The 12,650-nt window shown below is 57.5% G+C and overlaps 2 protein-coding genes across 4 annotated transcripts; both read right to left on the bottom strand.

Annotated features, from left to right (window-relative positions):
* Positions 1-804: 804 nt before the first annotated feature.
* ELMO3 (engulfment and cell motility 3) lies at positions 805-5,417 on the bottom strand. 2 transcript variants are annotated; one of them, XM_006203681.4, is made up of 20 exons: positions 5,070-5,416; positions 4,907-4,947; positions 4,729-4,801; positions 4,473-4,523; positions 4,121-4,290; positions 3,936-4,035; positions 3,694-3,845; positions 3,535-3,613; positions 3,357-3,407; positions 3,149-3,271; positions 2,925-3,056; positions 2,720-2,821; positions 2,512-2,620; positions 2,265-2,401; positions 2,001-2,164; positions 1,783-1,895; positions 1,579-1,683; positions 1,393-1,475; positions 1,231-1,317; positions 805-1,143 (listed from the first exon to the last, which is right to left on the bottom strand). In XM_006203681.4, the coding sequence occupies exons 1-20, from the start codon at positions 5,145-5,147 to the stop codon at positions 931-933; spliced, it is 2,163 nt and encodes a 720-aa protein (XP_006203743.1). In that variant the 5' UTR covers positions 5,148-5,416; the 3' UTR covers positions 805-930. The 2 variants fall into 2 exon arrangements, with proteins under 2 accessions (XP_006203743.1, XP_031536548.1); XM_031680688.2 differs by lacking the exon at positions 4,473-4,523 and having other exon boundaries at positions 5,070-5,417.
* Positions 5,418-5,564: 147 nt separating this feature from the next.
* On the bottom strand, positions 5,565-12,095 carry E2F4 (E2F transcription factor 4). Of its 2 annotated transcripts, none has more exons than XM_072967526.1 (10): positions 11,888-12,095; positions 11,361-11,470; positions 11,065-11,226; positions 10,700-10,743; positions 9,910-9,971; positions 9,386-9,683; positions 8,722-8,922; positions 6,859-6,906; positions 6,599-6,643; positions 5,565-6,499 (listed from the first exon to the last, which is right to left on the bottom strand). In XM_072967526.1, the coding sequence occupies exons 1-10, from the start codon at positions 12,020-12,022 to the stop codon at positions 6,384-6,386; spliced, it is 1,221 nt and encodes a 406-aa protein (XP_072823627.1). In that variant the 5' UTR covers positions 12,023-12,095; the 3' UTR covers positions 5,565-6,383. The 2 variants fall into 2 exon arrangements, with proteins under 2 accessions (XP_072823627.1, XP_072823628.1); XM_072967527.1 differs by having other exon boundaries at positions 6,248-6,499; positions 8,722-8,853; positions 11,888-12,079.
* Between the last annotated feature and the right edge of the window lie 555 nt (positions 12,096-12,650).

The following is a 12,650-nucleotide window of genomic DNA, read 5'->3' as shown; positions in this document are numbered from 1 at the left end:
TCTGAGAAACAGTCTGTCTCCCATGCATCCACCCATGCTTTGTTCATCTATCAGTTCACTAGTTCTAGGACAGCTAACTGGGCTGCCTGAGTACCTGCAGGCACTGTGCTTTATGTGGGGAGTCAGAGCTGCTGAAGCTCTCCCAGCCCTAAGGGCAGTTGGGGAAGCATATTAGCCAACAGGCAGGGCCAGTGCAGTGTGTAGGGTGTGCACAAATAAACAAGCTCCTGGGACTAGGAACCCAGGGGAGCAATGAACTTAGCTTAGGAGGTCAAGGAAGACTCAGGTGAGTTTAAAAAGTGGAGGAAAGGAAGGGGACAATGAAGCAGAAGGGACCAGGGAGGTGCGTGTGGACAGGCCAGAGCTGGCACTGGGGGTAGGGGTGGTCCCAGCCTCTTGGGAGGGAGGATGCCAGCTTGGACCAAGCACTGAGAACCCTGCAAGCCACAGGCACTCTGTTGGAAGGGCTAAACCACAACATGTCTGCAACCCATCTCAACTCTGTTTAATCTTGGTACCATGACCATTATCCCAAGGACAATAGGGAGACACTGGCAGCCCCAGACCCACTTTGGCTGGTGCCACCAGACTGCAGGGCTAGCACTGAGGAAAGATGAGGACTCATCTTGGGGAAGGGTAAGAGGGCCAGCCTGTCCCTACTCTTTCAGAACACCCACCCCTCAACTGTAGCTGCCCAGATTTGTGGCCCTAAGCTGCGGCCCTGGTCTGATTCCCCTGTCTTCTACGCCAGCTATATTTGAAGGCAAGTGTGGCCTGCAGGGTTCAGAGCTGGCTTGACACATATCCAACAGCCAAGCAGGCTTTATTTCTGCTGCAGTATCTGCTGGTCAGGGTGTCTGTGCTTCTCCACCCGCCACCCTTTGTGGCTACCACGGTAGCAGCAGCTGTGGCCCTTGAACAGCTTCACTGTCAGGGTTCAGCAATGCTGCAGTCATAGCAGAAGTTGAAGTTGGTGGGGGGTGGGGGGATGGGGGGTGGCTGCTCAGGGATGGGCACGTTCTCCAGTTCCAACAACCGCAGCTTGGTTTCCATGGTCAGCAGCTGTTCCAGGTCCAGCCGTGTCTGCTCACTGCCCATGGGACTGCCCAGCAGGGCACTCAGCCCATCTGTCCACAGGTGGAACTGGGGACGGGGCCAGCTCCATGAGGGCCTACCCGTCTCTTCCCCTGCCCATCTGCCCAACTCTGCTCAACCTGCCCAGACACTCACCTCCCGTTTGGATGGGGCAATGAAGTTGAGGTAGGCCTCCTCCTCCCCGTGGTCATAGCTGATTGAGAAAGCTAACTCACAAAAGTCCTAAGGAAGCAAGGGAGGCAGAAGCACTGAGCAGGGGGCAGGCGGGAAGGAACCCCTGGTCCCCACTGCACTCACCTTGTTCTGCTTCCCTGAGCCCTTCTCCCGGACATGAGGGCAGTCCTTGCCTGTCAGTAGTGCCCTGATGTCGGCCACGGGGACTGCAGGAAGACGGTTGGGCTGACCACTGGGACCCCAGGCGGTCCCGGGACATGGGGTGGTCTGGGGAAAGCAGGTGTCTGACCCCCACCCTGCCCTCCTTACGCTGCTCAGGCAGGCTCTCCGGGACCGGGGGGCCAGAACCCTCCTCCACATCCCCATACTGCAGCACCTTGTGGTTGGGGGACAGGCAGCAGAACCACAGCTTGTCTGTGGGCAGAAAGGGGCAGAGGTAAGGAGTGATGAGAGGGACACTCCCTGACCCCAACCCAGCCTCCCTCTACCCCCTCCCCCCGCCCACGTAATGACCCTGGCGCCGACGGCTGCTGATCTTGCGGAAGAGTGTCCCCTCGCAGAGGCGGAGCAAACGCTGCTGGCGGATCAGGCCCATGAGCTCTGGCTTCAGCTTCTCCCGCAGCTCCCTGGGTGAGAGGAGGGGGCTCACTGACCAGGACTGACCTGGGCAAGGCCCATAGGGCAGCAGGGAAGGCAGGGGCAAGGATTGGGACCCATCCCCACCAACTCACAGAATGGGAGGGGCCAGCGTGCCTTCCTGATGCAGCCGCTCGGTCTGCCGCAACCGCAGCACCTCCCCATAGGTGAGCGTGTTCACCTTGGTTCGGAAGAGCTCTAGGGAGCTGGGCTTCAGGGCCAGTGTGCGGGCCAGCTGCTCCCGCACCACTTGCATGACCTGGGGCCACCCCAAGCTCAGCTCAAGGCCTGAGCTCTGGGCCTTGACCCAGAACAGCCCCCTGCCCTGGCCCAGGGCTCTCTGCTCCCATCCTACGCACCTTGTCAAAGTCCTCCTGAGTGGCCCGCATCTCCTTCCAGGTCTTATTCAGCAGCTGGATGCTCACACAGAAGAGCTCGTGGAAGCTCTGGTCTTGACTGAAGAACATGGGCGAAAAGTCCTGGGCTGTTTCGGAGCCTGGAGTGGGGGGGCAGGAGGGGCTCAGGGAGAAAGTGTGTGCAGCCCCTGGCCCTCTCTGCCCTTCCGTCCCCCGTTCCTAGACACGCTGTGCCCTGAGCACCACTCACAGGGCTCTCCGACATGGAGCAGCTCACACAGCAGCACAGTTAGCTGGATGCTGCTCCGGGCAAAGGGGCACTCATGCTTGTCCTCACGGCTGCTGTTCTCCAACACAAACTGGATGATGGGAACACAGAATTGGGTGAGGAATCATGACAGCCCATGGAGATCCTGCTTAGGTGGCTTCCTGCTATCCCACCCCGCCCAGTCACTGACCCGGCTGTAGGCACTGGGTGCATGTCTGGAAAAGTAGAGCATGTTGTCCAGGGCCAGCAGGCCAGGGGGCACACGCTCCAGGTCCTGCGCAGGGTTGCTGTTCTAGGGAAGGGGGACAAGCCACTCAGGAAGGGCTCCCAGCCCTCTGGAATAACAGCAGTCTCAGGCTGAGGTGGGGGTGTGGAGCTTTGTAGGGGTCACTCACAGAGAAGCCCAGTTTGCGGAACTCGCGGGCACAGAGGGAACGACGACGGTCAGCACTCAGCCCAGCACCCAGGGGCTCCCCCTCTGGCTCAAAAGCAGCCTGGCGCAGGGCTTGTAGCTGCTCCCGCTGCTCCTGGGGTCATTGTTGGAGGGGTGTCAAGACTGAAGAGTCAAAGCCAAGCTCCAGCCATCCCCAGCCTTGTGCATCCCAGAGGTTTGTGCTACCTGGCTGTAGGGGTCCAGTGGCGTGCGCATGCGTGGTTCCAGCAGCCCAAGTGTAAGGGCCTGCAGTACGTACAAGTGGTGAGCCATCTCGTCGCCCAGTGGCGCTGCACTGTGGATGATGTTCTGGAGAACAGGCAGTCCGTGGATGTGAGTGTGGGCTCAGGAGGAGAGGAGTTGGGAGGGGTCTGCCTGGTCTGGTCCTTCCTACCTTGTAGATGAACTGGCGAAGGTTTCTCTGCCACAGGTAGTCAAGCATGTGCTGAGGTGGGTGGGAAGGGGGACTTAGGTGATTTAACTCCACCATGAGCATGCACCCTGTACGCCTAGGGTGAAGCACAGCACCCACCAGTTCCTGCCCCTCATCCAGCCACTGGATGGATACCTACCTTACGTTCAGCAGGGCTGGCTCCCTGCAGCAAAGCTGTCAGCAGTGCCATGGCCTTGGTTTGCAGCTGCTGGTTCATCCTGGGGCAAGAAGAGGGCTCAACCAGCCATCTGGAGTCCAGCCACACTCCCCTCATCTGAATCCCACCCCAGACACTTACACCTGTAGGTGCACCAGCAGCCTATCCAATGGCACCTCGCTCTTGACCAGCTGGCCCAGGGCAGGGCTGCTCAAGGTCACACTCTCCAGCAACCCCAGGGCCAAGGGCTGCACAGATGCATCCATCAGGTTCATGTTCACGTAGCACACCACCTGTAAGAGAAGCAGGAGTTGTCACCACCTCATCACCATGGAAGGTTAGAGCCTGACACCACCCCACTGCCCCTAGAAACTCCTACCCACCTTCCTAACAAAGGGGATGCTGAGTGTCTCCCAGGACACCACGCCATGCTCCATGAGCTCCAAGAAGGCCCTCAGTGTGAGGGCCAGCACCTCCCCTAGGCTGGAGGGACATGTGGGGCTGAGCAGGGCTACACCAGGACCCCCAGCCCCATCATGTCCACCACCCACCACAGCCCTGTGCTCACTCGTCCCCATCCTCAATGATGGTGCCTAGTCTCTGAAGCCCATCACGGCTGATAACCTCCCGGGCGAAGGTCATGTCTGGGGCCAACAGGACGAGGTGCCGCAGGGCTTCCCGGCGCCCTTCACGACTCTCGCTCTGCAGCCCACCCAACAGCCGCTCAGCCTCAAGGTCCTGGCAGGATTGGGAGCAAGAGCAGAGGTGAGGAGGTAAGGAGTGGGAACTGGGAATGTGTCCACTAGGTGGGGCACTGCTGGCCTGGAGCCTCCAGACCTGGGCCTGGGGCAGAGGCGCAGGTGGGCAGAAAAGAGGAGAGGGACAGGGAGTGAGGGCAGGGTCGGGGGGGGGGGCATTACTGGAGCAGTGCTGAGGCACAAGATGCTGCCATTCTTGATCTCCATGCGGTTCTGGAAAAGGTGGTCAAAAATGGAGAGAAGTCAGGAAGAGCTCTGAGGATTGGTTAATTGGGTTGTCAACCAGGGAAGATTTGGGAGTCAGTAAAAGAAAGATCAGGTTCTAGACAGTGGGATGATGAGTCTGAGAAGTCAGGGCCAGGTGGGTTAGAAGGGGTCATACAGTGGAATATGGGGCCAAGGACGAGAGGGGACTCACATTCTCAGTGATGTATCTCCTGTGCCCATCAGCAAACTGGAGGGCATAGCGCTCAGAGTGAAGCAGGCTCCACCTGTGGGCAGCAGAGACTCAGTGAGCTGGTTGGGGGGAAACTTCTCCCTCCTGCCCCCATTCCACCCACCACCCCCACCCCTGCGCCTGGGAGGCCCACACTCACGCGTCGCACACCTCCTTCAGCACAGCAGCCAGGGGTTTTGCCTGCAAGTGGAGCGGTCACTCAACAGGGAGGGAGTGGGGAGGAGCCTGGGGAGGGGGAGGGTCGTATGTTGGAGGGGAAAGGGGCGACCCGGAGGTGGGTGGTAGGGTGGAGGCCAGGTGACCTGGTCCAGCTGGATGAGCTGCGGGATGGCGTCACGCATCTGGACGGCGATCTTCACCACATTCCGCGGGGGCGCCATGCCAATCAGAGGGGTGAGGGCCTCTGTACTCCAGACGTGCAACTTCCCGCGGAAGGCACGCCTGGTCTGAGGCACCTGAAGATGAAGGTGTTCCTCTGTCCGAGGTTTGGTTCCTGTGGCCCGCGCTCAAAGCCCAGGTTCCCACTCCTGACAAGGCGCCGCGGCCTTCCCAAGGGAGCCGGAGCCGAGGCTAGTTCCGGGTTGGAGTCCGGGGTAGGAGGGTAGGGTTGGATGGCGCCTGCCCTAACCCCGCCCCGCAGAGGCGGCCCTGCCCCGCCCCAAGGTGCGGCAGGTGGTGGTGGGGAGGGCGGGCTGTCAGCACCGCCACACCTTCTTTCCTAGAAAGGTGACCCTCCCAATCCCAACACCAATCCAGCGGAGTCCCAGGGAGGGGCCCTGAAAGAACCAGATCACAGATAGCCTTAGGCATGGTCTTTATTCACTTGGACACTGTACAAATATTACAATTTCCTTTTGCTGCAAAAAGTATAAAAATAATCTTTATATAGGAATCCATTCGTTACTGCAAATCTTTCTAAATCTCTGCAAATGGCTCTAAATGAAGGTAAATGAATAAACAAGAGGGGGGCTATGGGGCAGAGGGAGGTTGGGCCAATCCTCAGGGACTCACCCGCCCAGATTCCTAGCTAGAGATCTCTGTCCCTTCCTGTTAGCACCCCCACTACCACCACCTACAGGTTCTCAGTGCCAAGAGGCCAGCAGAAGTGGGGTACACGAGAGGTCCAGAAGGAGCTGTAGGATAGGGAGTGGAAGGAAGTAAAGGAGACTAGAGGTGGTGCTGGTAAGTGCCCATCCCTGCCCCATGCTTCCTTCTAGAAGAGGGAGGGGCTGACAGATACAGGGCAGTGGGATTAGACAAACTGTCCTGTGAGGATGATGGCGGGTCCTTGGTTCTGTGCCACTGGGTGGCAGCTGAGCCTGAATTCTGGGAGGGCCCAGGGAGGGTACCCTGTGGGGGAAGGCCCCCCAAAAGGAGAGGTGAACACTTTGGCTCCACAGTGAAGGGAGCTAAGCCCCTTTTCCCTGCTCTCTCAGCACAGTACACGTGTTGGTGCAGGAGTGGGACTTGTGGCCAAAAGTGTGCAGTGAGGGAAGGTTGGGAAAACCAGGAGTTTGCAGCTCTCAAGCTGTGTACGGGTGGGTGGGGGGAAGTCCCCAGGCAGCCCCCAGGTCAGACAGTCTGTGTCCCAGCCACAAAGGGCATGCCCCTGTCAGTCAGAGATTGAGAACAGGCACATCAAAGAGGTCACAGACACCTTCACTCTCGTCCAGGTTGTAGATGTAATCGTGGTCTCCGGGGGGTGGAGAAAGGCGGAGGAGGGGTGCAAACACTGCAGAGAGCAACAGGCTGAGTCCTCAGGGCCAAGACCCCTCCCAGTAGCCACCCAAACCCTGCCCACACTCACCCCCCACCTTTCTGGGCCACGTACCTTCTGAGGACATTAGCTCCTCCAACAGCTCTGAGCTCATGCACTCTGGGGATGGAGGGAGAGCTCAGTTACATTCTGGCTCCCACCTCTCCACCCACCAAAGCCCATGAAGGGGACCACACCCACCCACCCATCAAGAACTGTGCCCTTTGCCCAGGGATCAAACACAATCATATGGTTCTCAGAAGGGCAAGAAAACAGCCCCAAGACCCAGTGAGCTGTGCCCCTCACCCCAGCCCCAGAGAGGAACACTGCCTTACCTCGCGTGGGGTCAAAGATTTCTGACAGCTCCTTGGGGAGTTCCAGAACTGAAAAACAAGAAAGACATGCTCAAGGGCACAGATGTCCAGCCTAGTCCCACTCTAGCCCCTGCTTTCTCAGATCCTGTATCACCCACCCAGGGGCTCCACACAGCTGAGACGTAGGCCCTACCCTAGGTCAAGATGACACTGTCTCTCAGGCTCCCCTACTAGACCTGAATTTCTCAGTGCCAAGCCCAGGGTCCCAAAGGCCCGCAGTAGGTAATTGGTACAGCCCTTCTAACTCAGAGGTTCTGAAGAAGGGAAGCAATCCCACTCTATTTCTGGGCTCATCATGCATATCATCTGATGGCAAACACCCTGTCCATCCCTGCCCTTGCTAAGCACCTACTTGGTGCCATGCTCACATACCACACCCCAGGCCAGGTCACCTGACAGAGGAGACAGACAGACTCTTAAATAGGGGTTAGTGCTACAGGGTGATGACTCTGCTACAAAGGTCTGACTGGGAAGACACACATGGGAAACAGGAAAATGAAGCTGGAAAGGAGAGAGCTAGGTCACAAGGGATTTCATATTCCAGGTTTAGGAGTTCTGATTTTATCCAGGAGGCCTTAGGGAGCTGTTAAAGATACTTTTTTATTTAAAGCAGTTCATTTATTTATTTAATTGGGTTGGGGGGGATTAGGTTTATTTATTTATTTTTTAATGGAGGTACTGGGGATTGAACCCAGGACCTTGTGCATGCTAGGCATGCACTGTACCACTGAGCTATACCCTCCTCAAAGATACGTTTGAAGACAGAAAACTGTCACAGTCAGGCTGCATTTCAGACTTGTCAGTTGGGGTAAAGAAGATGTGGACGTGTGGGAATGAAGTGCCTATTGGATGTGCAGAGGAAGGCATGTAGACAAAAGAGGTAAAGTTCAGGCAAAAGACCTAGGCAAGACGGTGACTGGGAATACATCTACCCAGAACTGGGGGCCTCCACAGGTGTGAAATGGGCCAGAGACTTGAAAAGCCAGATTTAAATGAACACCAGGGAGAGATCAGAAGGAGAAGTCATTAAGAGAGAAGAGCCAAGTGCTGGCATCACTAATGCCAAAGGAGAAAAAGAGCATCCACATGGAGCAAAACAGCCCCAGAGCAAATCAGCCTAGAAACCCGCTGGAGCTGGCCATCAGGGCTGGGCAGCTTACTGAGAGCACTGGCGTGGCGTGGTGGGGGGTTGTGGGCTGTGTGTGTGTTATGGGGGGCGGCGTGGGGGGGGGCGACTGCTGCAACCTGAAGGCTGACTAGGGAACCGAGATACAGAGTAGAATGGAGATGACTTTTTCTAGGAGTCCAGACAGGATACAGGGAAGGTGAGGGAGGGGAACACAAGGGACGAAGTGTCATTCAGTGAGGAGAGACTAAGTGGTTCTTGTGAGCGGAGAAGAATGAGTCCTAAAAAAAGCAAACACTCAAAACACAAGATAGAGAGGAGAGGAAATGACATCACCTCTAAGACACTGCCCACCTTTGGAGCCTGAGGACCATAGCACAGCCCCTTCCCTAGGACAGTGCTCACACCTTCCTGAGACAGGTCCACGGGGTAGAACACAGGGCTTGAGGAAGGGCTAGGCAGTTCTGTGTCAACTCAGGAAGTGGGTAAAGGGGCATAAGCACCAAGCCAGAGGCCAGGCTCCTCACCCTAGCTGGCAGAGCTCTGGTGCCAAGGCAGAGGTGGATAGCAGGGAGCTGGCTCTTGGGCTGGCCAGCTGTGGCTGAGGAGACAGAACTGGGTTTGAGGCCCAAGTCTGTTTCTGACCAAGGACTGTCTGAGGCTAGGCTCTCCTTGTTCCCAAGAGGACAAGCACTCACCGCCTGTGGGGTCTGCCTTGATGGGCTCAAAGGAGGTAGAAGGGTTGGGTCCAGATGAACTGCTATTGCTGCTGCTGCTGCTGCTGCTGCTATCCAACAGGGCAGAGGACTGCAGAGGCCGGGTATCCAGTGCTGTCAGGCCCAGTGGGAGTGTGCTGAGCTCACCACTGTCCTTGCTATCAGTTCCAGGACCGCCACTCACTGCAACCACATCCCCCAAACCCAGTCACATGGGGGCAGGAAGTAGGATATTAAAGCTGGCCATGCTAGAACCCACAGTGAGAATGCGACAGCCCTGGTTCCTAGGCCCAAGGAGAGTTAGGCACTGCCAATCACTCACAAAGTGGTACCATGAAAATTAGTCACTGAAGGGGCATGAGGCCTGCAGGAGGGAGAATCATGGACACACCTGCTGTGACCACAAATCAAGAGGGGCTGCCAGGGCCAGTGGGATACTGGCAGATCTGGGGGAAAAGTGCCACCACTAACGCCCTTTCACATAGTCAAAGCTCTGTTAAAAAAAGCTCATTCATTGCACTAGCAAGGAGAGGCCAGCTGGGGGCCAGGAAAAGGACAAACCCCACAAGGTCTCTTCCATCACACAGAGGTATTGCCTCTTGGGCCCCAGAAATCACCCCATTACCAGCTTCCCGTTGTGCCTCACCTGTGATCTCAGCTGCTGGACTGGCCACCCCCTGAGCTTCGGTGCTGCCAGGGACAGGGGTAGGGGTGGTCACCTGGGGACTGCTTGGGCGTGAGGCATCCTGGGGTTGAGCCAGGGCAGGCTCGGGCAGAGGCGGAGGGGTAGAGACAGCAGGTGGGCTCTGGAGCAGATCTTCGGGTGGTGGCACAGGCACTGCCACAGGCGGCGAGCTCCATGCCTCCTTGTTCACCAACAGTACCTCAATGGGGCCACTTACACTCTTCAGGTGAATCTGGTACTTCTTCTGCCCATTGAGTCCCTGGAGGTAGAGGTGGAGGACGGAGGAGAGATGGAACTGGAAACAGGATTGGCCCTTGCCTGACCCTGTGCCAGGGCCACAGTGTCCTCTCCCACCCCAGACTGCCCGTCCTCCTAGATAACCCCAAACCCCAGGCCTCCCCCTACCTGCCCCACCCGGGACTTATCAGGCTCCACAGCCAGCACCCGCCCTCAATCAACCCTGCCTGCCTGGGCTGAGCACCCACCTCTGGGATGGGCACCTCCAGGCTGGTGCCTGATGGGGCCCGGATGGCCAGGAGGGTGTCTCCTAGGATGACAAGGAGAATGGGTCAAGGCCCATGGGTTCAATCTGAGCTGGGAATGGGGGTATCTATCCCTTGGAGCAAGGAAGGAGTTCATGGTCTCCGAGGGGCTAGACAGGAGGCTTCATTCATCCCTTATGGTGGCTCAGTGGCTAAGGCAGAGAACTAAAGCTATTCTCCTCCTAAGAGCCCAGAGGTCTGTAACTAGAAAATCTGGGTTCAGACACATGGAGCAAAAGATTGCTGGCCATGGACATCTCCCTGATTGAAGGGGCTGCTCCCTAGACGTAGATATTCTGGCCAAAGCCAATGTCCCTTCCCCAGAACCAGTCTGGGAAGTGCAAGATGGAGAAGGAATAGTTCCCATAACTACAATGCAACTAAACTAACTATAGATTGGAAGTTGGCATCGTTGCCCCCTGCACACCAGCATGCACACACACTTTCTCCCTTGTATGATTCTGTTACACCTGAGAAGTCATACCTAGGGGACAGTGCAGATAGGGGCTGACCCAGGGATCCAGCCCAGGATTCCCATATCCTCTCAGTATGGTTACCCTCCACAGGGTCCAGTGACCATCGAACCCAGGACTTACCCTGTCTGGATCTTCTTTGGGTAGGCCCCAGGAACCCTCTTAAGAGAAGGAAATCTCCTTGGGCACTGAGCTCATTGTTCAGGGCTGTGGCTCAGCCCAACCCCACCCCCATCTCCCCCTACCCAGGCTCTGCTCACCAGCAAAGCATCTGCAGATGTCCTCATGAGTCACGTAGGCCAAGGTGCGGGGGTTAAGGAGAACAGCTGATGCCCTGCCTACACTGACAGATAGCAGACCACAGAGAGGACCCTGATCTTTAGCACAGCTCTGACATAAAGTCCTGAAAAAGTCCTGAGGCCTGGGGTCTACATGGGGAGGTATCATAGGCCAAAACTGATGGAGGGGAGAGGCTTTGAGAAGGGAGCCCAAGGCTGGGACCTGGCCAGGACATACAATACCATCCTCCCAAGAGGGACAGGGCCTAGGGGACCACAGAGCAAACCCAGCTGGACTAAAGAGCCCCTCATCCACTCCCCCGCAGCAGGGCCCAACAGGAGGATATCAGCTGTTCTGCACGTCCTCTGTGACATTCCGGATGCTCTGCTGCACCCACACCTTGTGCTGGTCTAGTTCTTGCTCCCGCTGCTGTAGCTCCTCGATCTCTGCCTTGAGCTCAATCAGCTTGTCCGCAATCTCCCGGGTATTGCAGCCAGGCCCCACACCCCTGAGCCCAGAGAGTGGAGCTGAGAGGGGCTGCCAAGAATCCTGGGGCCCATAGCCCCTGCTCACTCCTGCAACCCCCACCCCTGACACTTCTGGGTAGGCGATCCCATTGCCCTCCCAGGTGCCCACACTCACTTCCACTGGATGCTATTCTTGGATTTTTTCTCGATCAGCCCGATACCTTCCAGCACGTTAGTAATGTCATAAATCCGCCGCTTCTGGCGCACAGCTAGGGTGTCAGCTGCCTGGCAGGCAGAACAGAATGGGAAATGCTCAGCCTCACTCTCAGGTGAGGCTTGGTCTGGAATAGTCTGGAAAAGGGGTGGCCTGGATCCCAACCCACCTCCCAGGCACTACAGCAGCTCAGAAGCGCGAGGTAGGAAGAGGCCTGGTGAAGCCTGAGCTGCTGTTCTGATGCCCTTCTCCCCACACCTGCCAGGAAGGGCCACGAGGACCAGCACCTGCAGCCCCAAGCCTGGCACACAGCTGATGCCCAATGGCCTCGGCTGAATGAATGAAACAGCTCCCAGCCTCCCTCCTGTGAGAAAGCACATGGATGACAGTCTGCTCTCTGCGGGTTCAGTTGGGCCGCCCCGGGGTTCCCGCTACCGGCCCCGGCCTGGTCCACCATCCCCTCTGCCGCCCCTTAGCCCGGGCCGCACCAGCTTGAGGTCAAGCACGCCGTCCTTGGCCTCCTGCAGAAGCGACACGAACTTGGTGGTGAGAAGTCCCAAGCTCTTCTCATGCCGGCTTGGGGTGCCCGGGGGCGGCGGCGCCTGCGGCCCGGCCTCCGCCATCGCGCCCGCCCGCCGCCTCCCCTCAGCCAGGCCAGGCCAGGCCGGCGCCGCCGCCACTTCCGCTTCCGTTCCTGACCGCCCGGCCGCCGGCGCCACGGTCGCTACTTCCGCTTCCGCCCCACGCCCTCCCAGGGAATTTGGCAAAATTCCTCTCTGCAAACATGGCCGAAAAACTTCGGGGACCATCAACAAATATCAAACCGCCGAAGAGGACGAAAATAACCCCTGGATCCCGAGAGGCAGGACTTGTTGAGGAAGGACGAAGAGAAAGCAGTTGGGCAGCCCCGGCAGTAGAGAAGTGGGAGCCATGGGAACCTTCCTAACTGGCCAGCCTGCTTCAATTCCACTAACTGCCCCAGCCCCCATCTCAGAAGAGACCATGCTGCATGATGAACCCAATGTGTTTCCCCAAACCTGCTTCTAAAGGCTGCCCCACTGTCTTGAGATCACCCACCCTATTCCTGTCCCTCACTCCTTGCCAAACAGCAAAAACTAACTACATCTGTCTTATCCACTTGTCTCCATCCCCACTCTTCTTCCCCGATCCCCAGACTCATCTTTCTCTTGTCTCCACACTGCAGTGCTCAGAGGCCATGGAATTATAACCACTTTTCAACCAACGCAAACA

This window comes from Vicugna pacos, chromosome 9, assembly GCF_048564905.1.
Source record: "Vicugna pacos chromosome 9, VicPac4, whole genome shotgun sequence".
In the NCBI taxonomy this organism is placed as follows: domain Eukaryota; kingdom Metazoa; phylum Chordata; class Mammalia; order Artiodactyla; family Camelidae; genus Vicugna; species Vicugna pacos.
Note: the sequence above shows the minus strand (reverse complement) of the source record. Positions and strands in the feature narration are given on the sequence as shown.

Coding starts and splice junctions, on each gene's coding strand:
- ELMO3 (XM_006203681.4), bottom strand. CDS start 5,147: ATGGCGCCCCCGCGGAATGTGGTGAAGATCGCCGTCCAGATGCGTGAC. Junction 1,896..2,000: donor ACGCTGGCCCCTCCCATTCT/GTGAGTTGGTGG, acceptor CCTCTCACCCAG/GGAGCTGCGGGAGAAGCTGA. Junction 1,318..1,392: donor GCTCAGGGAAGCAGAACAAG/GTGAGTGCAGTG, acceptor TTGCTTCCTTAG/GACTTTTGTGAGTTAGCTTT.
- E2F4 (XM_072967526.1), bottom strand. CDS start 12,022: ATGGCGGAGGCCGGGCCGCAGGCGCCGCCGCCCCCGGGCACCCCAAGC. Junction 8,923..9,385: donor TCCAGCAGCTGAGATCACAG/GTGAGGCACAAC, acceptor ATGTGGTTGCAG/TGAGTGGCGGTCCTGGAACT. Junction 6,644..6,858: donor AATCTTTGACCCCACGCGAG/GTAAGGCAGTGT, acceptor CTCCATCCCCAG/AGTGCATGAGCTCAGAGCTG.